At 43.8% G+C, this 24,007-nt stretch overlaps 2 protein-coding genes across 3 annotated transcripts in view; one reads left to right on the top strand and one right to left on the bottom strand.

The window, feature by feature from the left end:
- Window positions 1–3,939: 3,939 nt before the first annotated feature.
- On the bottom strand, window positions 3,940–9,747 carry LOC143331704 (neutral cholesterol ester hydrolase 1-like). The gene is made up of 5 exons (XM_076748825.1): window positions 9,478–9,747; window positions 7,442–7,691; window positions 6,682–6,751; window positions 6,289–6,460; window positions 3,940–6,196 (listed from the first exon to the last, which is right to left on the bottom strand). Exons 1-5 carry the CDS (start codon window positions 9,607–9,609, stop codon window positions 5,576–5,578), a joined length of 1,245 nt encoding a protein of 414 aa, XP_076604940.1. The 5' UTR covers window positions 9,610–9,747; the 3' UTR covers window positions 3,940–5,575.
- A 10,341-nt stretch (window positions 9,748–20,088) lies between these two features.
- Window positions 20,089–24,007, top strand: part of LOC143331984 (serine/threonine-protein phosphatase 2A regulatory subunit B'' subunit alpha-like) — a 60,699-nt gene continuing 56,780 nt past the window's right edge. For both annotated transcript variants that reach the window (XM_076749172.1, XM_076749173.1), the window contains exon 1: window positions 20,089–20,267. The gene's annotated coding sequence lies outside the window, so the exon portion shown is untranslated. The remainder of the gene's footprint in view (window positions 20,268–24,007) is intronic.

Here is a 24,007-nt window from a genome sequence, read left to right on the forward strand (position 1 = left end):
TCAGATCAGGCTCCGCTGCATTTCTGCTGCTCAGGAGGGAGAGAGAGGGGGAGAGAGGGGGGAGGAAAACAGAGCAACAGCTTGTAGGTGGAGCAGAGAGAGAGAGAGAGAGAGAGAGAGGAGGTATGGAGGGTTGGAGCGGCCTTGGTCTGTCACTGTTAGTGGATAGGAAGGAGTCGAGAGCTCCGATGCTGCAAATGCATGTCATGACGTCTTCAAGCGCTGTCGGAAATGTGGAAACTCTGAGCTGAGACCACATGTATTGCAACCCAAACAAGAGGCTAATGCTAATAAAGACCACATGGACTGCTTGAGTGTGACACTAGAAAGTCAGATGGTGGCTGTTTAATGATTCCCTGAATGCTTTCAATATTTTCCTCGGTCTTTTGGCACACTTGCCACCAGCAAGACAGCACAGGGTTTCATCACAGCTGCAGCAGATTGTTTGCAAGTGTGCTTCAAGGTCCATTTAGTAGCTGCTCTGGAGCTTTCAGTCATATGACATTAACTTCATCGGCAGACAGGCTTTTCCCAGTCGTGTGTCGAACAGAATTTAAAATTTTCCCCTCTAACATTTGAAAGTGTAAATCCTGTAGTTATGTGAAGCAGATGCTAATAGAAGGCAGCTGTCTTTTGGTATTTGACATTGTTTATTTCTCCCTGTGGTCCAAAGTAGCTTTGTTCCACTGATGCCTACATTAGCCACAATTTGTAACTGGGGTCGTGTACTTATTACTTCCTGCCAGAGGAACGCTAGTGCCTTACAAGTTGTTTTTACGACTGCCAACCTCTAAACTTGGGGCTGCTGAAGGCCCTGGAAACTGTCAGTGGTAAGAAGTGATCTGTTTGATGAAGATGTTTGACATTTTCATAATTTAGATATGTTCTGTTGGTGTTTAACAGCTGCAGCTAAAGTAAATCAATATACATCAAATACTGTATTTCACGCTTTGTGACCAAAAGCATTTGAATGTGCGATGAGTCGCATGTACGGTTCAGAAGTCAAAGCTCGATTGGAGCACCTGAAGGCAGCATCACTGCAAGAGGGTTGCAGGTAGCAGATAATCAGCATCTGAAAGTGAGATGAAAACAGGCCCTTTTTCTTCCCTTTCCTGCCATTGTGAAGTGATCTGAGAGAATGCTGGCCGATTAGTGCCAAATGACCCGCCATTGTTAGTGCTTCAGCTTCGCCCTAAGTCGTGTTCGTCACAAGGGAGTCATTCAATCTGCACAACTTAACCTTGAGTGATTCCCGCTGGTTCCTTGACTTTCATTCCTTCACCTCTAACCCCTGCCCCATTGTCAGTGTAAGGAAGTGAATTGGATTGTGCAAGACCCTCCCATGTGATACATGCAGTATTCACATGGGCACAAACGCTCCTGTAGCGTTCGCACAGGTCGGCCGTGCCATCCCAGATTAAACTGACAGCGGTGGGAGGGTGAGCGAGAACAGCAGAACAAAATAAGTATTTAGCTTGTTTCCGTTACTGATTACATGTCAAAATGCGGAAGAGAAAGAGAAAAGGTGCCTGTGTTCCTATAAATGTGTCTATTCCCAGGCTTGTCAGAGAGAAGTAGAGGAGAAGGTGAGTAATATCTGAAGACTGTGTGGCCTCGGGCAGGGAAGACGACACCCTGAGAGACATGCCGGTCTGCAGTCCCATGGCAAACTGACAAGAGAGACGGTGTGTGGATGGAATTATTGCAGAAATTAAATTATTCAAAACTATGTTTAAACCTTTTCTGCTGTTTCTTCCTCCAGGTCCAACGAGCCGGTGACCTTTGACCTCTGTTAGGCATGTCCACATGCAGCTGGCCCTGACTGGCTTTAATCATGCTGGTGTTTTAAAACGAAGAGGCATAGTCTGACATTTTGAGAAAATGAGTTAAACGAGACGATTGATGGTGCTGTCATGTCTTTTATAAGAAGCTGGAGCAGCCAGTTAGCTTAGCTTAGCATAAAGACTGGAAACAGTGGGAAACAGCTAGCTTGGCACTGTCAGAAAAGGCAATAACATCTGCGTACCAGCACCTCTAAATCTCACTAATTAACATATCGTATCTCATTTGTCTGATCCTTACTAAACCCAAAGTGCAAAAGCGTCAGGTCCTGCTTCTGTGGGGATAGTGCGAAAAACTATTTCTCTGATATTATCATATTCTCTATCATTTCCTGTGAATTCTTCCTGCGTGAGAGGACCATTTATCCGGGACTGGAATGGCGGACTCCACCATTAACCATGAAGAGGGATATACAGAAAAGAAATCACAAAATGTAAATACATTGAACAGCTACTGCTGCAAAAAATGTCGACCACAAAAAGGATCAAAAACAGGTTTTATTTCACGACTGTCAAACCCCGACACAGGGACATAATTTCGGTTAACACCAACATCATCGAAAACGTCTGTCTAGCTGTGAGGAACACAGTGTGGCGAAATTGTTACACCCTGTGACTCAGTGCAAGCTGCTTTCCAAACCCTAAATCTGAAATCAGTTACAAAAACAATTGGAAACAGGGAAGCATGAGGACAGCCGCTGCATCTCTGGAAATGAAAGCAGTTTCTCCCTGAAGCGAAGCGCTCGAATAAAAATGAAGACATATAATGGATTTAAAGGACAGATCACGCTCCATCCGCCGCCCTCTGTCCTCCACTCCCCTCTTCCCTCCCCTGAGGCTTCTCCTCCCAGCGTTTGTCCCGCTAAAGTCATGGAATCTCCCTAAATTCCCGTCTGAGCACTACAGCTGCTCATTGTCTCATTTATACAACAAGGACTGGTGCTGAAAAATGCTACAGCAGCACAATGCACGCAGACAGCTGCCAATGGCCTAGTTATTATTTTATTTATTTATTTAGTTATTAGTTAGTATTTGACATGCAAACAAATGGTTTATTACTGTATGTTTTATTATTGGATCATTATTACCAGTGCATTCATGTTGCATTTGATTGTTGCAGCTGGTTGAGAAGCAACTAATTTCTACTTAACACACTGTTGTGGGGTTTAACAATGCTCCGTGTTTTGTCAGCCAATCCTAAAAAGTACATATTCCTCTGGAAGTACTGAGTAATATAGAATGGAACAATTCACACCACAGAAGGTTCACTTTGCTGTCAGTCCACTAGAGGGCGGTGTTGCATTGACTATTGGTGCTGCAGGAATTAGTGGCCCAGAAATGCACTGGAATAAAATCATGTCTGATCATGAAAATGATTGAAAGGTGGTGCAGATGTGAGAGCCTTGGGGGGGTCTATGCATTCTCTGGTAATAGCAATGTAGAGTACACATGCAACATGAATTATCCTTTCAGCAGCTATGTCATGAAAACCACACTGGGCACACAAATAGTTATTTTGTGGTATACAAAAATATCTGTCATATGAGTGGGTGTTTTTAACTTGAGGGGAACTTTGCTTCTTATTGATTAAGACATCTGTGATTAGCAGAGGAGGAAAAACAACTTACATTATTTATTTTTCAGTAGCTGGAAATGAATGAATGCATGGAGACTCTTAAGTCAGTGGTAAAAAGTGATGTGTTTAAATAAGATGTCTGGTATTTTGTCTTCTATTTCACTCTTTTTTTAACTGTTCAAATTTTACTTTTTTGCACTTTTTTATCTAAAACGTATCTGTTGTACTTAATGTTTATCAGAGAGCAGCTGCACATTAAGTAATGAACAACATGCATGTCTGAATCATCAATTCAAGCATGCTTTTTATGCATGAAGAGCATTCCCTCCTGTTGACTCGCTGCAGCTTGAATGTTACTGACATATTTTTTCGACTTTTATAAGGCCCATGTTACCATATTTGACCAGATTCACTGAAACTGAAAACACACACAATATCACATTTGATCAGGCATAACATCATCTGGAAATGGATTTGGGGTTTTTTCAAGGTGCAAATAAACAGGAAGTGTTTGTGCTTCATGAGTGTGATTGCTTGTTTTTTTATTGACACCCTTCATCGGTTCCTTCATAAATCACGACAGCAGCGGAGACACAGAGGAAATCTGCGTCCCACGAGAAATGCTTCAAAGACGGGAAACTTAGATTTCGAAGTAAAATGACATTATTTGAAGCTCTTGCAGCCTCTCATTTTAAACACAGACATCTTTAGAAGTGTTGCATGGATGAAATCTGACAGAAATGTCGGACATCTCTATAGCCAGTGCTAACCCCGCAGAGCGGATACTGAGGAGAATGATATACTGCTCATTTTAGGGCTGCTACTGACAAGCGAATGCAACTTCAGTGATTCATTCATTCAAGAAAACATTAAACTCACAGGAGACACAGATTTTCCTGTAGCCTAATTAGGCCTACAGTTATAGAACACAGTATGAATGATAAATGCAATGAAAATCAAGAGAATAGTGCATTTTGTCAGTGATTGTCAAGTGCCAGCATCATCTGTCAGGGAAGACGTTGCCTTGTTGAGGAGCAGGAAGCTAAAGATGGGTGTTTCCTACAGCTGGCTGAGCTGTCAAACACACCAAAAGTCCACAAGAACAGTAAAAAAAGACCTTAAGAAAGCTGCATGGCTTGATTTCTTTTTTTGTGGAGAGAATTTGAAACACAGAATATCCTTTAGAAATGTTATCTGTCCCATGTTATGTCAGAATGACAATACCATCTTAGTTTAGCATGTTAGCGTGCTAGCATTGGCTAATTAGCGCTCAACACCAGCTGAGGCTGATGGGATTGTCACGAGAAATGAATCAATGTTTTTGATGTGATCTCGGCGCTGGAGGAAAGGTTAAGGGACAAACAGAGTTAAGTAACTCTGAGGGCGGCATGACTGTGTTCGTGCCAGATTTCACAACCAGCCCTCTGATTGTTGTTGAGGTATTTCACTCAAAACCACAAATGTCAACCTTGTGGTGGCGCTAGAGGGAGAATCAGGGGTTAACTAACGTCATTAGGATTTATCCTCTGTGCAAAAGTTCAAAGCAATCAGTTTAACAGTTGCAGTGATGCACCGACACACAGACTGACATCACCATCTGCTCAGTGAGCAGTGTTGAAACGGCCTGGATTGCGTCAAACCTTGTTTTTCTATTCTTTTAGCACTGGTAATACAATGGATTTATGAGGTGTTGTGACAAAATGGGTCCCACAATCACCGTCGCTGCTAAACTTTTGATCGGAGGTTTCTAACTAATCATACTTTTCCAACCCTTGTGAAATATTGTGGAAGCAGCTGATGAACTCATCCCTTCGTGGAAAGGTTCATAGCTGCTATGTCAAGTATTCTTCTGCATCTACTAAGAATCGTTGTATGCTGGTGAGCCCTTATCAGCCCTTCTCCACTGCAGACCTTTAAGAATCCTAAAAATATCTTGTAAACTTCATCTGTACTGAGGTTTTGTGTGTGTGTGAGTGTGTGTGTGTGTGTGTGTGTGTGTCTGCAGGCACATGAGGACCCTGAGGTTTAATATTATGTTCTTACAGTTAGCAGATGTACACACCCTTAGCAAGTCTGTGATTCAGTGCATTTGTATCAGGGACACACATGCATTCTCCCATGAAGACACGTTCACTCAGTAGCACACACACAAACACCCTTACAAGTTGTTCTTGAGCCAGTCCAAGTAAGCCCTGAGTGCCCTCTTGCCTACATCGAATTCAAACGGCCAGGCTATGAGGTTGAAGCATCCGTGGAAGCCGTCCTCAAAGTGGTCGCTGGTCACTTTGACGCCTGCGTCCTGTAAGCGCCGCGCGTACATCAACCCGTCATCCCTCAACACATCATACTCACATGTTAGGATGTACGCCCGCGGGCATTTAGCCAAAACCTCCGGTCCTGCTAGCAGTGGTGATGCCCTCACGTCCAGCAGCCCTGGCACCTCCTTCGCTGCCCCCTGTGAACCTTTCTCTACAATCACACGCTTGTAGTTCTTCTTGAATTTCGGGGGCAGGAGGACGGTCCAGTCTAGCCGCGCCCTCAGCTCTGGGGTGATTTTTGAGTGCTGTAAGGAGCTGTGGTTGTTCGCCATGCACTGGGAATACAGGGAGATGTCACCAGCGAGGTACTGCAGCCAGAATTGGACCAAGAAGGACCGGTAGAGGATGGGTACATATTCGTTTTGCATACAGGAGGGCGTTTTGAAGTCCAGAGCCTGGAGCGCGGGGTATATCAACGCCTGGACGCTGAATTTCACACTCACAGTGTCATCTGCTGAGATCTGGGAAAATATAAAACAACACATGAGGCTTTAATCTCTTGATTTCTGTCCGCAGTGCACACTTTCCTACAGTAGATGGCTTCTGTCTGTACCTCCTGAGCAACCGCAGCAGCCAGGTTTCCTCCAGCACTGTCACCTGACACAGCTAAGCGTTCAGGGTCGATGGCGTACCTGGTCAGAACCTCTCGGGACAAAAAGTGCTTGGCAGCAGCAAGGCAGTCTAAATATGGCACTGGGAAGTGCGCCTCTGGATACAGACGATACCTACACATGAGCAGATTGATCAGATAAATTGACATTGGAGCATGTGATATTAAGCACTCTTCCTGTAGTTATAGGGTCACTCCCCCAGTGACACATGGAGGTCAGTTAATTTATCTCAAATATGTTATTTCTGTCAAATTTCAGATTCCGTCGGTTTCTGTCTCAGCGAGCAGAAAAACATCCAAACGGTACATTAGTTTTGCAGGAGGAGACGCACTTACTCAACAGAGACCACGACGGCGTTGAGCTCGTCCGACATCATACGGCAGTTCATGTCATATGCCGCCATCTCTGAGGACGCCAGAGGGAGATGGAAGAAAAGTTAAGTACCAAAAAAAAGAGCTGGCTGAATTATTTATTTCAAATTTTAGGGGGAGACGTGCACACAGAAACTACAGGTAACACTTTGCATTAAGGTGCACATATTCACCAGTGACCAGCTGCTTGTTAACATGTATTTGTAGCATATTGGCTCTTTATTGGTCATTATAAAGCTCTTACTAATGCTTTATTCTGCATGACCATATTCTACAACTACTAGGCCAGTTTTCCCTCCTAATTACTGCTTAGTGATAGTCAAAAGTATAGTCAGTGTTGTTAATAATTAAAGGCATTAATTATGGCTTTACAACGCGCAATAAAGAGCCAGTATGCTACTAATGTGCATGCTAATAAGAAGCTAGTTAATGGTGAGTATGTGCATGTACTTCACAAACACCTCTTGTTTCATCTGGACAAAGTTTTTCCCCTTGAAGGTTACATCAGGGCAAATTTAAGATGTCAAAGTTGTGTTTGTAGTTAAATTCATGCTGGTCCAAGGGCAACTGTGCTACTAACGCTAGGGGGACTATTAGCACCTGCAGAGCAAAAACATTTGTGATTATATGGTTCAGGAAAACATCTATGGTCTCAAATTTTCATCATTTACTGACTTTATTTTATGTATTTCTACTTGAGGACAGCAGGAGTGCCTGTACTCACTGGCACTGCCGAGGGTCCAGCCTCCTCCATGGATAAACATAACCCCCCTCCTCAGATGACCCTCCCCTCCAGCCGGGGGCTCGTAAACACGGACCGGGATGCCGGCGAAAGTGATGTCGCTGACTTTCACTCCGGGCCATCGGCCGGAATCAGAACCGAGCACCCTCAACAGTGTGTCATCGGAGAACTCTACCATGAACTTGATGTACTCCATGTGATGGCCAAAGCCCAGCCAAGTCTTCAAAGAGGACTGAGGACAGAGAGGGGACAGGATGAGGACATGAAACTGCACCTGAGTGTAGTTCCTCAGCACACAGAGGGAAGATTCAAGACGTGTGAAAGGAAAACCACTGGAGGACACATTTATCTCACCCAGTCACCTTTGTCCTCCTGCACTGCGTCTCACTGCTGTGTCTGTCTGCCCTCCTGCCCATGAACATCTCAGACTGTCTCAATAATCAGGTTGAGCCAAAGCCAGCAGACAGCTGCTTGGAGCAGAGGAGGCTCAGAGCCAGCCAGCTACACTGAGACGTGATGGCCTTTTCGTAATAAATTTACTTTTCTCATTGTCTTCTGCTGAAAATTTGACCAATGTAGTTCTGACCTCAACCCCTGATACCGATTCCTAATCTCACTATTAATCTGTAAACCTCACTGTTAGTAAATGATTAGAATGGCTTTTTATGGCAGCCTGAGTCAGTGGCCTGCTTTGACCAAACCAATGCATCTGATAAAGGCAACAGTTTTATAATAAAGTAAGATAAGATAAAACTTCACTAATCCCACATCAGGGAAATTAAATTGTTGCAGCAAGCAAAGTATAAAAAGAGAGGCGTAGAGAGATAAAAAAAAAAAAAAGCTATTTATATGTACAATATTATAAGAATACTGCTGCCATGAAAAAAACTGACATTAAATTGCACATGAGTCAAATACGGATAATAAATACAGTGTTTGTACTTCTGCACAGTAAAAAAAAATATACAACACTGTAAAAATTGCGTCATATTGCACAAGATGTGATGGATATGAGCTCATGTTAGCATAAGCAGTGCAATATTGCAGAATAATGACAAACTGTATTTAATATGAATCACATCCAAACTGATACCTGATCAGTTTTGCACATCAAAGTCTGGTGACAGATGTAGGGGAGCACTACTGTATGTGTGCAAAAACAAAGTAGAATAAAGCCATTAGTGGCTGCAGAGGGAGCTGTGCGAGGCCTGATCAACTGCCTCAAGTGATGTCACCCCCCCCCCCCCCCCAACACAATAAAATACGCAAACAGTACTACCTGCTTTGGCGCACAATAAATTTAATGAGAGGAACTTTAATGTGCAATCTGCCTCAGCCAGTGAGGCAATAACAGATATCAGTGCTTTTCACATACAGTGCCCGTTTCAATATGTAGAACAAAGGTGAGGGCGAAGAGTTGACTGTCCTCAGGCAGGCCGGAGTGAACTCCCTGATGTCTGCTTTGCACCAGATTGGCACCATGACAGAGAGCATGACAGTTTCAAAATCAAGCTCTTTCACAAAGTTTGTACATTTCATGCTGCTAAAGAAACCAGAGCAGTTCATGCTGTGCCCCAGATTTTTGGTTTTATGGCTCTGCACGCCATTTTTATAACACCAATTTAAATACGTATGATGAGACGCTGGTGCATCAACTATTCTATATGCTCTAAGACACTACAGGTGTGCTTCAGTGTTAACTTCATTCAACACTTGGCTTCAGAAGGTGAGGTCAAAGTCTGCACAGGCTCTACTGAGCTGTGGGTTAACAGGTGTATCTTTTATCACTATAGTAGCTCTAAGTTTCTCAAACATGCAGCACATGCAACTTAACATTTCAGAAAACAGCTGCTATCAATGACACTTACCAGTGATACTTTTTATTTCGAGCTAAACATGTGCACAGAGAAAGGTGAAGCTGAATTTGCACACCTGCTGCATCCATCTGTTTCTCAGATGCAGTCCACTTACTGCACCCACAGCACCAGGATTTACCCCCGAATGAAAACATCTCTCACCAGGTGCATCCCCGTCCGAAATCCAGTATCCAGCAGCATCACCTTCCACGGCTGCTCGATGCTGTCAGGTAGCGGGGTATACACATAATAAGCGACGGCCACCATGACCAGGACCACCGGGAGCAGCCTCATCTTCAGTCTGACAGCTTCAGTGTCTTCAGCGGGTGATGGACTCAGACTCTGCCGGTCTGCTCAGGTCTGCACACTCTCTGGTCAGCCACTGGGGAGACTGGGAGGAGCAACGCAGGCTCCACAGTTTAGAGTAGAAATTACTTTGCAGGATAAGCACAGAGTCGAACACTTCCGTTAGGGATCTTCAAAATAAAACCTTTATTCACATAGTACAGGCTTTTATTTTGAAGGCAGTGCGATAACAGCGTATGGACATCTGGGAAATGAGTTTGTTTTGGGACAGCTGTGAGCACAAAGTTGTATTGCATACATGTGACCACGGAGAGGCGCCATAGAGCTGCAGGCTGCAGCCAGGACTCCACTCATCATTCAGCCTGGTTGAATCCATAACGTGTCAGACAGTGAAAATGAAGTCACTTAAAATACGAAAGCTGGCTCGGAGAACAACTTTAATGATTTCAGTATCTTTATTTATGGAGAAAACAATGAAACATGTGGAGGCGCATATTCATCTTCTGTTTTTGTCATTTCAGATGCTGCACTTCCAATCAGACCAATTAGACGCAATCAAAGATTTCAGCTCCATCTTCATCTTCCCATGTGGGAGCGTTCAGTCTGGTGTGGAAGTGCAGCAAAGACACGCTTTCTCTGAATGCATAATTTCTTGAGCCACAAGACATAGAGAGCAGATCTGATACTGCAGGAAACTCAGTGTACAAAATAAAATAAAATAACTCTACTTAACTCTGCTGCAACTACGCTTGAGCAAGACTTTCCACTTCTTTTAGTCTGACAGTTTCCCATTGATGCAAAAAGTCATGTAGGAAATAACAATATGCTGAAACTGTGAATGAAATCAACACATCGTATTAGTTAATAAATAAACATGAACGGGTGATATATGTGGATTAACTTTTGAAAATACTGCTTATAATTCCTTTTAATGCTGTTTAAGTCAGTTACAACAGTGGTGCAGAACAAAGCTCTGGATTAAACAGTATTAGTTGTGACTTTTTTTTATTGCTTTAAACAATGAAGGGAATAATCTGCGTATTCCTCATGGCTCTCTACAAGTGTTTTTCTCATGGGCTGTTGATGCCTTTTAGTCATCAATACTGGAGAAAAGCCTTACTGGAATGAATTAGAGGTTGAAATTGTTGGAAAAAGCTCAGACTCATCTCGACCGTTCACAGGCTATTGATTTCCCCACCTCCTCACTCCTCTGGCTTTTTTTGTTTGGTTTGGTGTTCAATATTTACACTGAGCCAGTGTTCTCACAAGTCCCCACACCAGGCAGAGCACATCTGACACCACTGGAAACTCTTTGAAAATTTGCTGTTTGCATGACTTTGAAATTGATCACAGCAACAATTTGGTGCAACATCAAAGAATTTTCTTGTTTTTAATGGTTATTTTTGGGCAGTTATGCTTTTTATCTGATGGGGCACAGAAGAGAATCAGGCAGGAAACATGAGAGAGATGGGAAGCCATGCAACAAAGTGTCCCAGCCAAACTCAAACCGATGACATTGCAATTACACGGTATGCATCTCGCACCACTGAAGCCACGGTGACGCCCGATGACTGATTTTAAGGACTGGTGTGAATCCAGGTCACAGTCACAGCGAGAGGCAGAGCAGCACAGTGTGGTCAATGGTGACGAAGCTGCGGGGCTGGAGAGTAACTGGTTATATGTAATGGTGTTACTAAATTAAATTACAAAATAAATGGAGCTGTGATCCATCACAGTGAGGAGTTACATCCGAAATATATTCTTTTCAGTAAGAAGCTAATATGCAGAACATTCATTCTGCTGCCTTGCATCTCTTCAGAGTGCAGGAAGGCTTTCTTCTGGCATATTTCCAGCTCATGTGGGTCATTAAAGCCTTTGGGAAAAATTTGAGTGCAACACCATCAAGGGAAGGATGGCTCACAGGGAGCTGTCTCTATGCCTGGACAGGCTTCACTCACCGGGCAGCATTGGCTCAAATTTTAAGAACTGCCTTTGATTGGCTCTCTTGTTTGAATTTGTGCCACCTCTCATCTGCCAGTCATGTGTAATCAGCGTAGACTAGTGCTGTGAGGGTTACACCGCCATGGTTAATCGCATTTTTAGGACTTTTGTTGAAGTGCCAAGTTTAAAACATTTGCTAGAAAAGTCATGAAAAACTAATCAAATGATGTGAGTTACATTACTTTGATGAAGTAGTTAAAGTGCACAGAACTTATTACTTCTCTCATTACATAATCTGTAGCCTATTAAATTCAACTGAAACCTTCCCAGCGCCGTGCATCCAGCAGTGGAGACGGGACAGCATGCCTCAGTGTCACTGTGTCTCTGGGTTATTTACTGCCCTGTGTCTTCCCACGGTGTAGCTTTTAATTGGACACTGTCTGTCCTTAGTGGCCCTGTGCTCCAACATAAACAAACATCAGAGCAGACGAGGACCTGAGCCCTGCACGGCCTGGTTTTCCAAAACACAGCAGCCGGACCACCAGACCATGTCAGATTAGCCTGCTGGAGGACCAGAGCGGGGCTCTCAGGAGGTGGAGAGGTGGCTGCAGAAGGTCACGGTGATGTCTTCGCTCAAAAAACACGGTTACTGATATTTGACTTCAAAAACTGACTAATGGCGTTGATGTTTGTGCAGACCCTGTCCAGTGATGTCATTCACAAGCTCCACATGGATGTCAAGACTTTAAGATATACTTTGTTATTATGCTTATTCACTTTATAACTCATATAAACTCATCAGGGCTTACATACTGCATTAGCCTTGGGCTGTAGGTACATTATGATATTAAAATAATACACCTTACAGTGTAACCTGGAATAGATGGAGGAAGAAAAGCTTTTTTTCATGCACATTTTGGTGCAACAAGAACTATTTACACCACGCTGGGAGGGTAGATTGTGCTTCACAGGTGGTTTGAAAAGTTTCTATGGACGTCTTAAAAATTGCCGCCATTGCAATCGACACAGCGAAATCTGACCACAGCTGCTGTTCCTGATGACACACAAAAATACAGAGTTTTTGCAATCATCTTGAAATCCTGGACCCTACGGGGGGGGTCAGGGTTGCACACTCCAAGATCACCTTCAGCCCGACGCCGATGCCATACTCGCTCTCTTTCCAAACGTCCGTCTGAATGAGAGCGTCAGCAGAAAGCTTAAATTGTAAATGTTAATATGATACAGTATATGTGCTTTCGTGTGTGTGTGTGTGTGTGTGTAGTGGAAAGAGTATGCATTAAAATTCCCTCTTCCTGTGCCCTCCCCCCTCCCTCCTGTGTTGGTCTGGCGTCTCCCTCCAGTCTGTGGTATGGAGGGCAGAGAGGGGGCCTCTCTCGTGTCGCTGACTGGAATTACACTTATGGTCATTTAACATGGCGAAAACGCATCTCGCACAGTCCCGTCTCGTGGTTCAGCCTCTTTTTTTGACTCTGCCTTTACATGTGTTTGATATAAGATATTTCACCTAGAAACAGCACCTTGAGCTGACTGCTGTGCATCTGGCGTTCTGATTTTCACGGCCCTGCGTTTCAGCGTCACAGGATTTAAGCAGGTCTTGGTCGAAAAGATGCAAAAGACGTTTAGCGACAACCTGCAGCAACAAATTGAAAACACTGACTGAAACACTTCTGCACAGATAATTTACATGATGTGGCTGATGTGCATGTAAAATCAGGAATGTTCTCCCTCAATACGTCTAAGAGGGAGAGAAAATTCAACTGGGATGCTGATCTAGACGACTACTCAGGCCTCTGTCGCTGTGTGTGGATCTCCATAGTGGGTCACAGACACACAGAGGAAAGACCACTTGAACTGGAGAATTCGCTACTTTAGACACCGTTACTGGTTAGGATAGAGAATATTTCTAGATTAAACTTCTATAACTATATAACTTAACTATATTTCTAGTATATAAAGTGGTTAAAATAAGCTGAACACTGACCAGCTATAATATTAAAATGCTTCTTACATGATAATGCATCAGTAAAAATGTAATGTATATAGTAATATAACAATGACAGCAGCCTTTCAACAAGTACTTTAACAATGTTTTATCCACACTTTGCTTATAATTCTACACTTTTACTTGAATAAGATTCTGAATTCTACTTCTTATGAAGTACTTTTACACTGTTGTACTGTGACTTTACTTGAGTAAATCTGGTTGCTTCTTCCACCTTCCATACAAAGGTCTTTGCATAAGAAAACAGGAATATCCATAAAGTCATGACAGAGGACAGAATCTGTGTGATTTATGAGACATTATAGATTTCTTTCAGGTCTGATTAATTAACTTTTTTTTTTTTTTAAATTCAGATTTTGTGTTTTATCCAGTGCATCATTGTCAGCAGACCTCACATATGGGAAATGGATACAATGCATTGTGTGCATGTGTGCGCTGGCACACGCTGCACACACACTTCCGCGTACACACAGTGACAATAATGTGGTATTCAGGAATGTCATGGACAGCAGGCCCGTTGGTATGCTTCAGCTGCAGCACAGCCTCTATTTCTGAAATGACAAACAATAACCTGTTGTTATTCCGGCCTGTGTCAAAGTGTCAAGACTGAAAGAAGGGGAACGGAAGCAGGATTAGATCTGCTCTGGGCGGCATGCTGTTGTTGGTGTGAGGCGTTCAGGTACCCACTGTTTTTTAAATACTTGACGGCTCTTTGCTCTGTTGCTGAAGAAATACAGTAATCATCTGGGCAGGAATCATTTCATCTTTAATTTTTCATCTCTATTGTGGTTTTTCTTTCACAGCATTTGGCTTTACTGTCAGTATTCCAAGTTTCTAGCAAAGTAAGGGGATAGCATCATGCTGCAGTGCTGCTAATCTGTTTCAAAATGGCATGAACACTTCTGAACAGACTGCTGACATTGTTCTAATTTGCCTGATGGCTAATTGAGCGTGCGTTTGCTTGGTGGCATGCAACAGAAAAAAAATGAGAGGTACACTCTGATTGCTCCGCCACACGTGCATTACCTAAGTTAACAGTTTAATTGAACCAGCTCAGACTTGTTGCAGTCACTATTGCAACATAGGATGAGGCATCATGAGGATGTGACACAGAGGGGCTGATAATGATGAAATCAAACATCTGTTAGGCTGAATTCACACACTGTGCTCAGCTGTGTGGTGTGGTTTTACTTTTCGTTTTGATTACTGAGTGAATGTACTAAAAAAGAAAGTACAACAAGAAAAAGGTCCTTAATTTTATGTGAAACATGCATACTTTTTGTTGTGGTAGTGGTGTGGCTCTTGTGATGGCAGTGTCTGTCTGACGGTCAGTTTGCTTAACATCAGCATGTGCATGATGGAATAAGCATTTAGCTCACAGCACTGCTGTGCTAACAGAGATGCTAGCGTGACTATTGACTCTTTTGCTTGACAGTTTACTTCTGTTTTAACTTCTGTCTTTTTGACATATAATGTATTGAAAATAAATAAAGAACTAAAGACGTTGGAGTGTACTCAGCTAAGTCTTCTTCTGAGTCATAGTGCCAGGCCAGCTAACAACAATAGACCTAAGTCAGAGAGATTTGCCGAATCTCATTTACTGTATTAAATGCCCACACAAACTCGCCAGAAGCCAAAAAAGGCTCTGACTAACACTATCTTCAGGAACAAATTAAAATCTCTGCCTTACTCTCAGTGAGAGGAGGAAGTGAAACCAGCACAGTCTGATCTCTATCCAGTATGTCTATTCTTAACTGATTCACTTGTAGAGGTGAGGTTTCACATGGTCTTCATCACCAGTTTCACAGTTTCTCTCCCCATTTTTCACCAAACTCCTCCCCTCCACTCCCAACTAAGTCTTTCCAGAGCCAGCTCATATCTAGTTACCGTACGATTCAAGTTTTCCATTGGTCTCCTGGGGATCCTGGACTTTACCGTTGTAAAAGATGGATGGTATGGTCCATTCACCGTGCCCAACAGCAGAGAGCGCGTCAGTTTCTTCGGTTTGTGCATCCCACAGTTTGGAAAAAGCATCAGGCTGGCAGCCGGCCTGGGCAGAGAGAGGTCAAAGGTCAAGCGTCGTATAAGGACTGATGTGGACAGCCGCATGCCTCAGCCCTGACCTTTAACCTGTGAGGACAGTGCTGTACTGTTCTACAGAGGAGAGATGCAGCCACACAAACACACGCACACACACACACAAACACACACACACACACACTCTCACACAACCTCATTATGCCTCTTCAGTGGAAACAGTGGCAAACACAAACAACCACATTAAAGACAATACGGCAAAGCTCATAAGGCTGCAGGGATTATCATAGTAGCTATGATTAAACATGCATTAAAGAACACGCAGATGATCGTGCACATGCACATGACCTCCCACTTCCTCCTTGGCATACACAGCCGACGCCCCGTCCCACTCCCATGCGCCTTCCCTTGGTCTAAATAGGATCCTGATGTTCTGCTTACGAAGCCCCCAAACCCCCTCCCCGTGCTCCCATAAGCCAGAACCGAGGCTGTTAAACGCGGTTTCGCACTCCTCCCCTCGTCCTCAGCTGCTGCAGAGCGACATTGACAAGAGGCAGCTGTTGCGGTGGTGAGAGGGTGTGATTGATGCAGTAGGCAGCAACCAGAGAAGATAGATAGATAAATAGGCAGATACTCAGACATATGGTCGGGGTGACTTTCAGAATGCACATCCACATGATAAATATGTGAGCGATTGCCATTTTATCAGCACATAAGTCTGCGGTTGTGGCTTGTGGGATTTCTTCAAGCAAATTTGCAGCTTGAGTCCCTCAAAAAAAAAATGCAAGGATGAGACCATTTGGACACAGGAGCTGCAGTGGAGGACCTGGAGCTGAGGAGCCTGGCTTGAAGACAGGAAGAGAGCTTCTTGGTCTGGACAAGGGAGCCAGTTTAGACAGCTGGTATCATGCAACACTCTAATAAAACTCTTCCCCTTTTACTAACATTTCCCTGTGGAGACAAAACCCAAAACTCGTGAGGACACACAACGATACAACGCAAAGTTCAACGGTGCGCACACACTCGCAGGAAAGCCGGCTCCCCTTGTAAAAACGCATGTGCAGTCGAGGGTTTTATTAACTGTGGCTTTGTAATAAGCTCACCTCTGCCTGCCAGATTCAGGCCTGGATGGCTGAAATGTGGTGTGTGTGTGTGTAAGAGTGTGCGACCTTTTCTTCCTTGGCTCTATATGCGATGCTGTATTTCTGGCATCTGTTGCTTTCAGCAGAAGCTCAAATCCAGGTGCCTTGTCCTTAAGGCAGCGTATGTATGTGTGTGCAGTGTATTCGTGTTGGTGTGTGAGGTGCTGAGTGACACTCCCTGTTCCATTTTGTCAGGATGTGTCAGCACCCCCATTGCTTTAACTTTTTATCCCCCCAGCTCTCTCTCCTCCATCTCTTTTTCAGCCGAGTTGCGGCTCTCAGGAGTTCAGAATGGTCTTATTTCAGCTTCAGTCAAGGTGTTTTTCTTTTCACTGGGGCAAAGCCGCCACTCGGCTCCTCTGATTTCCCTCACAGAGGGCTTGTTAACGTAGTTAGCTGCACTCATTATGAAGCAAAGCTAGTCTCCAGCTGCTTATTGGTTTCATTTAGCGGTGCAAGCAATTCATTTTATGGCAAACACCTGAATTTAAGGTGCATTTTGTCCTCAATGAAGTGTCTAGTGAGGAAAAAGTCAAACTATGAAAGACAGCTTTTTTCTTATCCGTAACGTATCCAGCCACAGTGAGAGTTTAAGTTTTACTCCCCCAAGATATCTACCTCAAGGTTCCTATGCAGTACAATGGAGGTGAATGGAATTTAGTTCATTTTCCAATTCAGTTTTCCAACATGGCATAAACCCACTAAATACGTGCCTTTATCTCATACTAACTATGCTAGCCAAAATTAGCTGGCTAAGCTGATAGCTGGCATCGCTTGCAAGTCTTCATCAACTATCACTTTTGTAGTAAGTGTGACAAACATGATTTTGTCTGTGATTGCTGGATTGCATAACCACTAAATGCTATTTTTGATATTGTGTTGGAGGTTTTGGTGCAGTCTCTCCAATCTAAACGTTAGCTAACTTGCTATTTGTCGAACTGTTGACATGAAGTGATTTGCACGTCTTCCCCAAATGTCACTTCTGTCGCACCTTCTCTGTGCTAAAATGTAGCTAACATGCTTCTTGATGTGGCTAAATGTTGAACTACATGCTAACAGCATTTTAAAAGGTTTAAGAGCAACAAGTCACCCAAGACACAGTAATTCTCCTACTCTGGATTATCCACAGCAGCAGCAGTAGTAGTAGTTCCCATGGTTTGATTATCCAGAGCAATGGGAACATTATTTCCAGACAGGCACACTGTCACGTTTGTATTTTTTAATTTCTTTTTTCAGTGCTGCCACCACAACAAACAGTATTCATAGACTGTGCTTCTAAGAGATGTGCAATCTCAAAAATTGCGCAATAAAAACCAAATCTGTCTCTGTGGCTAAATAACAGTAGTGGTAAATGAGAAAATAGCCCTGTTTTTGGTGGCCTGTGGGTGAACTTGAAACTTGAAAGCCTTAAGGTTTCACTTTACTGCCGTTCTTCACTGGGTGTAATACGTTTGGTAATTTATCTGGGAAGTGTTCCCGGGCATTGCAAACAAAATTAGACGCAGGGTAAAATTATATTCAGCTCTCTGTTGCCATCAGAGACTCGTTATGTAAGTGGTTTAAAATGTTTAGGCAACTTCTTGTTATCCCTCTATCTGGTCCTCTTCCTGTAACACTGTGTTAGTGCTTATTTTTACCCAGTGGGCATAACAAGGTAGGCTACTGTCCAGCATCTGCACACACACAACTTCCCACAGACAGGCCTATGCAGACGAACACACACACCAACAGGCCCTTCTTGTCATGTGATGCAGGCCTTAGTTGATGTTGTTACAGGAGATACATTCCTGCAGCATTCAGAGGGGGGATCTTAGGTGTGAGTGTGTATGTGTAAAGAGCTGGAGTGCTTTAAATCAAATCCACCGCACATCGTCCATCAGCAGGTCTTAGCTCCACTCATCGGCAGTGTAACTTCACACCGGCGATGATGCAACCGCAGTCTATATCCCGTTTTAGCTGTTTTTTCCCCAGCCCTCTGAGGTCGTCAGCTAAAACCACGGCCTGGAGGACGCAGGAGTCACAGTGGTCAAATACGTCTCCACAGAGCAGATTCCCATCGCCTTCTCACTAACACAAAGGTGTGTTCTCCTCCCGAAGCCGTTCTGTGGGTATTACAATCAGCCGCCTGTCCAAACCAGAACAATGTCTCCGCGTCCACACTTATAAACTCAAACTGTGTCATAATCTGCAGTCCGCGCCGTAGTCGACTACCTGGTCTCCATAGAAACACAGATTTTAAGCACAGGAATCTTCCCCAAATAAGTGTGGTTAAAGTACACCTGCCGCCTTGTGTGAACACTGTATTTCACTGTTACAATTCATAATTCATTGATTATTGAGAGAGGCTCAGGGCATCAATCTCACACAGGCAGACTGTGGTTGTTATCAGACCATTAAGACCTTTAGTGATGACTTCTTGTGCCGCAGACTACAGCTTCTCCAAATTATTCATGTCATGGACCAGTAAAAGCTCCACATCAGAGCTCAGGAATAAAAATGAGAAGACGTTTTGTTGTTGATTCGGTGTAAAGCTGAATAACTGAATACATGAAGAAACAGACTGATATTGTGGCAGCGATGGTGAAACCTGTGATTAAAGCAGACGTTCTCATTCACAGAGACCCTGCTGCTCCGTCACACCCCTCGGGGTCTCATACAGCCGTGCATCCCTTAATGTTTGCTTTCAACTGAGGACATTAACAATGTGTCTCCATCCGTGCAAATATTAGACACCCAGAGCAACTGCTCCGGCCATACATGTCCTCATCCCAGCGACACGCAAAGCCTCCCTGTCAGAAAGCTTTGTTAACATGCAGCGTTGGCAAACAGTCAGTTTGGTCAGACTTAGGCACCAAATCTCCTCGGTTAGGTATAGAATGAACGACAGTCTCCTGAGTAAGACTGATATGTTTGCTTGACCCGTCATTTCACAGGACATTTTTGCTCTTTATACTATGAGACCAGGCTCATTATTATGACAAAAGCAATGTATCAGATGAACATGGTAGAAAAAAGTAGATTTACCCAATACAAGTAAAAAGTTGGACAAATGGAAATACTATGTACGGTATATATACTTCAAATTGTTATGCATCAGTATATCCTACATTGCAATAATTGGGTGAGTGCATTTGTTACTAATTCATATTATCTTACTGTACATACGCTGGAAGACTGCTAATAACCGGCCAGCCTGTCAGTCTACTCCAGCCCCCGCCCCGCCTGCCTGTTAACGGGAACTCCCCCTAAGTTCCCCGGTTCTCCTCTCCCTGCTCATTCTCTCCATGAGCTGTCACACACACACATATTCCCATACACACATACGCGTCCGCACACACGGAGTCGCTGCGTGTCGGAGCAAACGTCTGCGCTCTCCCTGCCGTTCCCCGGTTACCGAAAAGCGGCTGTTCGGCTTCGCAGTCTGCGGCGAGCCTCGTCGTGACAGAGTTTGGAAACGGCTGAAGGAGAGGAGTAACCGGGGGGGTGGGTGGAGGAAAAAAAAGGTAAGAGATTGTGTCAGAAAACGAGTGTTTTCTCCTCCCTCTGTTTAGAAACTTTACCGTGTGTTCGGCGTCTCCTGCGCCGTCTCGTGCGCTGCGGGGATATCGCGCGCGTCGTCAGCTGCAGCGTTTTTGAGAACCAGGCCGTGTTTGTTGAAGTGTTTCTGTTTGCGCGCGCGTATGTGTGTGTGTGTGTGTGTGAGTGTGTTCGCGCGCGTGTGTGTTTGTGCTCGCGCGCGTGCTCTTTCACATCAGAGGGGGGATCCTCCTGTTGTGTCACAGGAAGTTTGGAGATTGCACGCGCAGATTGTAGCGGATCATTGAAGGGGGGGTGGACCACCTGCGCACGGCAGAGAGCAGCCATGTCTCATGTGAGTGAGGTCTTCTTTTTCCTCAGAGGAGGGCTCAGGTAACTTCAGCCCCTCATCCCTTTGTTTTTTATTGTAGAGTTTTTTGGGGTCTAAATTGAAGACGCAGAGCTCAAGTATGTTGCAGAAGTCCAGGAACTGATTTTTTCCCCCACTCTTCTTTAATGTAAGAGTGTGAGACTGTTATCATTATTACGTAAGATGTACATGTTTTGCTGTAGTTGGCACACAAGTATCCTATTAATGTGCCTAAGAGCCTGGTATTGACTTCAAAGCATAGTATACTGACTGAGGCTAATGCACTGAATAAGGCAAGTTTATATCTATTGCACATTTCATTTGATCGATGCATTTAATGGCCTTTGAAAGCCACAAAATAAGATTAAATAGGAAAAAAAAAAAAGAAACTGTGGTGCTTCTAGCCTCCATACACTCATGTGGTGCTCGCAGTTTATCACTGCTGTGCGTCTTGTGCATGCAAGTCTGCGTATGTCCTTCGACACTCCCATCATTGGCTTGTTTCTGTGTGTGTGTGTGTGTGTGTGTGTGTGTGTGCTCGGGTGGTGATATCCTGTCAGATCCTGAGGGGTGGGGGTCAGTCACAGGGTCTCCCCTTTGGAATTCTCCTAGAATAGATGTAACGCACACACACACTCGCTCTGAACAACATCTTCTGTCATCTCAACGTCTTTTCTTTTAGTAATGAGGCCTAACGACCTCGCTGCTGTGATTTCTCAGGGGCTGCTGTTGCTTTTCACGCTGAAATACATTTTATTTCAAAGCCCCGTAAATAGACGGATTATAACGACTGTGACATTCTCTCGAGTTCGGCCGCCTGCTTCGCCTTGATGCTGATGCTGATAGAAATCTTTACATGCATCTGATTCATCTTTAGATTTCAGCCCGTTTGCTGTTGGCCCTCTGCTTTGTGTTATCTGCTGTTGGAGCTGGGTTTAGACGGTTCTACAGGTGTGTGATTCACCCTATTGTTGAAACTGAACAGCTTAGATGTTTTGAGCCCATTAGTCACTGCACCTCACCTTATATTGCTATATTTTGCTTTTTGGTTATTTTTTTCATAGCTCCAGATGAGACTTCTTCTTCTTCTTCTTCTTCTTCTTCTTCTTCTAGCGCCGTCACAGATGCTGGTCAGGATGTCTTTATTGCTCAAGGACACTTGGGCTTGACAGATTGTCTTTCTGTTGTTTGGCTATTCTTTTTCTACCACTTATAGACAGTGCAGAGTGACAGGAATGAGTCAGAGGGGATACGTTAGAAGAGCAACAAACCAGCGCTCTTGTTGCTCCCTGGCCTGTGCAGTGGATGTGTCTGCAAGATGATGGATGCGTGAAAATGTCAGTGAGTGTGTGTGTGTGTGTGTGTGTGTGTGTGTGTGTGTGTGTGTGTGTGTGTTTGAGAGAGGATCTTGTCTGCTGTAACTCGAGCCTGGCTGGACACACTGACTCTTGGAAGGCCACAAAGACCGCTCTGCATGAACTGTGGGGAATGTGGAAGTTTGTGTGTGTGTGTGTGTGTGTGTGTGTGTGTGTGTGTGTGTGCGTGTGCAGTGGAGAGAGAGAGAGAGAGCATAAACATCCGATCACCAACCACAGGACCTACAGACACCACCACTATTAGAAACATAAAAGCAATCAATGAGCTGGATCTGTTAGTCAATTAATAGATAAGCTGAGTAGAAAATTATCAGCAACTGTTCTGATAATCAGTGACAAAAATACACAACAGCCTCGGACTCCAGCTTCTAAAGATGAGGATTTGCAGCCTTTCACTGCTTTTGAATTGTAGGGATGCATCGATCGGGCTTCGTCTGTTCCGACGCCTGAACTCAGGGCAAAGCTGCACATTTTTTTGATGAACTCAAACATTGATTGGTCTTTAAAATGTCAGAAAATAGTGGAAAATGACCCATCACAATAGCTTTTCAAACAGTTCACTGTCAGATAAGACAAAGAGAAGCAGCTATCTCTCATAAATGTGAGGAATGTTTGTAACTGTAGCCAAAACCGTAACTTAAAGGATTAATCATTCAGAACAGTTGGTGATTAATTGGCTGTTGATGAATTGATCGCTTGCTCCAGCTTTAATTCAGTTTGTCTGCAGATGCTGAGTACCGACCCAACACCTGTGTTCTTTTTTTTTTTTTCCCTAATTCAAAAGAGCCGACCGAAGCTGTGAGTCACTCCCGTAGTGGCATTTGCTCACGGCAACAAATGAGCAGAGCGGGAAACAATGGCATCGTGAGAATGCAGCCTGAATGACAGAATAGTAACTGTGGGCAAAAATGAATGAACAAGGTAATATTATGCACAAAGGGCTGCCTCTGTGTCTGTGAGCTTGTACAACTCAATAAAGGGGAACCACTGATATAAAGAAGGTTTTTTTAATGTGGATCAGCCATGTCTGGCCAATACCTGACCTGCTTAATAAAGATTAGGCTTTAGCCTTAAGATTAGCTGCAAATATCAATTGATTAATGGCTTAGTTCATCAAAAAAGTATTAATCTGCAGCAATTTTGGTAATTGATTCATTATTTCGAGCAAATATTGAACAGTTTAGAGACAGTTTAGAGGTTTTGCTGCACTTAATTGGCTGTCTTTAGGGTTTTGGACTGTGGGTCAGACAAATCAAGACGTGTGAAGATGTCACCTCGTGCGTTAGGATGCTGTGAACTATGTATTTTATCTCTGCATGATACCTCCTAGACTAAACAATGCGATTTGGGAATATTATATATATTATATATATTCATTATATTGACGATCATTTTTAGTGTAGACATGACATATTGATGACAGACCTGTAATAAAAGGCAAAGCTTCACGCATAAGAGAAACAAATGTGAGTTTTTCAGCTTTTTCCTGACTGATGCAGAGGAATGCTTCTCTGGCGTGAAACATGATGTGAAACTAGCTCGGGGCCTGACATCTACTCTGTGTGTAAACTCATCCAAGAGTCTCAACCCGCAGGGGGAAAATCAGAAAATTCACACTTTAGCAGAGAGAGAGATGCAGTCTCCACCTCCTTCCTCCACTGATGGGCTGCAGTCGTAGTTTTCCTCCAATATCAAAGGATTTCAGCGCTTATCGTCTTACTTTAGCCGGAGTTGTCGTTCTTGATACGATAATGATGACGGCCTATCAAACGATGCTGCCTTTTCCCGTCATTATCCGTTTTTAAAGAGCCACTGACGTCAATTTAATCCATTTTAATGACACTTAAATGACTGCAGCCCCTGCCTTCCCCTTTTCGACACCGTCGCCTGATTTCCCCTCTCCCGTCTCCTTTGCTTTCATCTACACATTGCGGAGGAGGTTGTTTGATGTGTTTTAACTTCCAGATAAGTTGCGTGATCA

The sequence above is a fragment of the Chaetodon auriga genome, chromosome 14 (genome assembly GCF_051107435.1).
Source record: "Chaetodon auriga isolate fChaAug3 chromosome 14, fChaAug3.hap1, whole genome shotgun sequence".
In the NCBI taxonomy this organism is placed as follows: Eukaryota; Metazoa; Chordata; class Actinopteri; order Chaetodontiformes; family Chaetodontidae; genus Chaetodon; species Chaetodon auriga.

Coding starts and splice junctions, on each gene's coding strand:
- LOC143331704 (XM_076748825.1), bottom strand. CDS start 9,609: ATGAGGCTGCTCCCGGTGGTCCTGGTCATGGTGGCCGTCGCTTATTAT. Junction 7,692..9,477: donor TTCGGACGGGGATGCACCTG/GTGAGAGATGTT, acceptor CTCTGTCCTCAG/TCCTCTTTGAAGACTTGGCT. Junction 6,752..7,441: donor CTGGACCCTCGGCAGTGCCA/GTGAGTACAGGC, acceptor TGGCGTCCTCAG/AGATGGCGGCATATGACATG.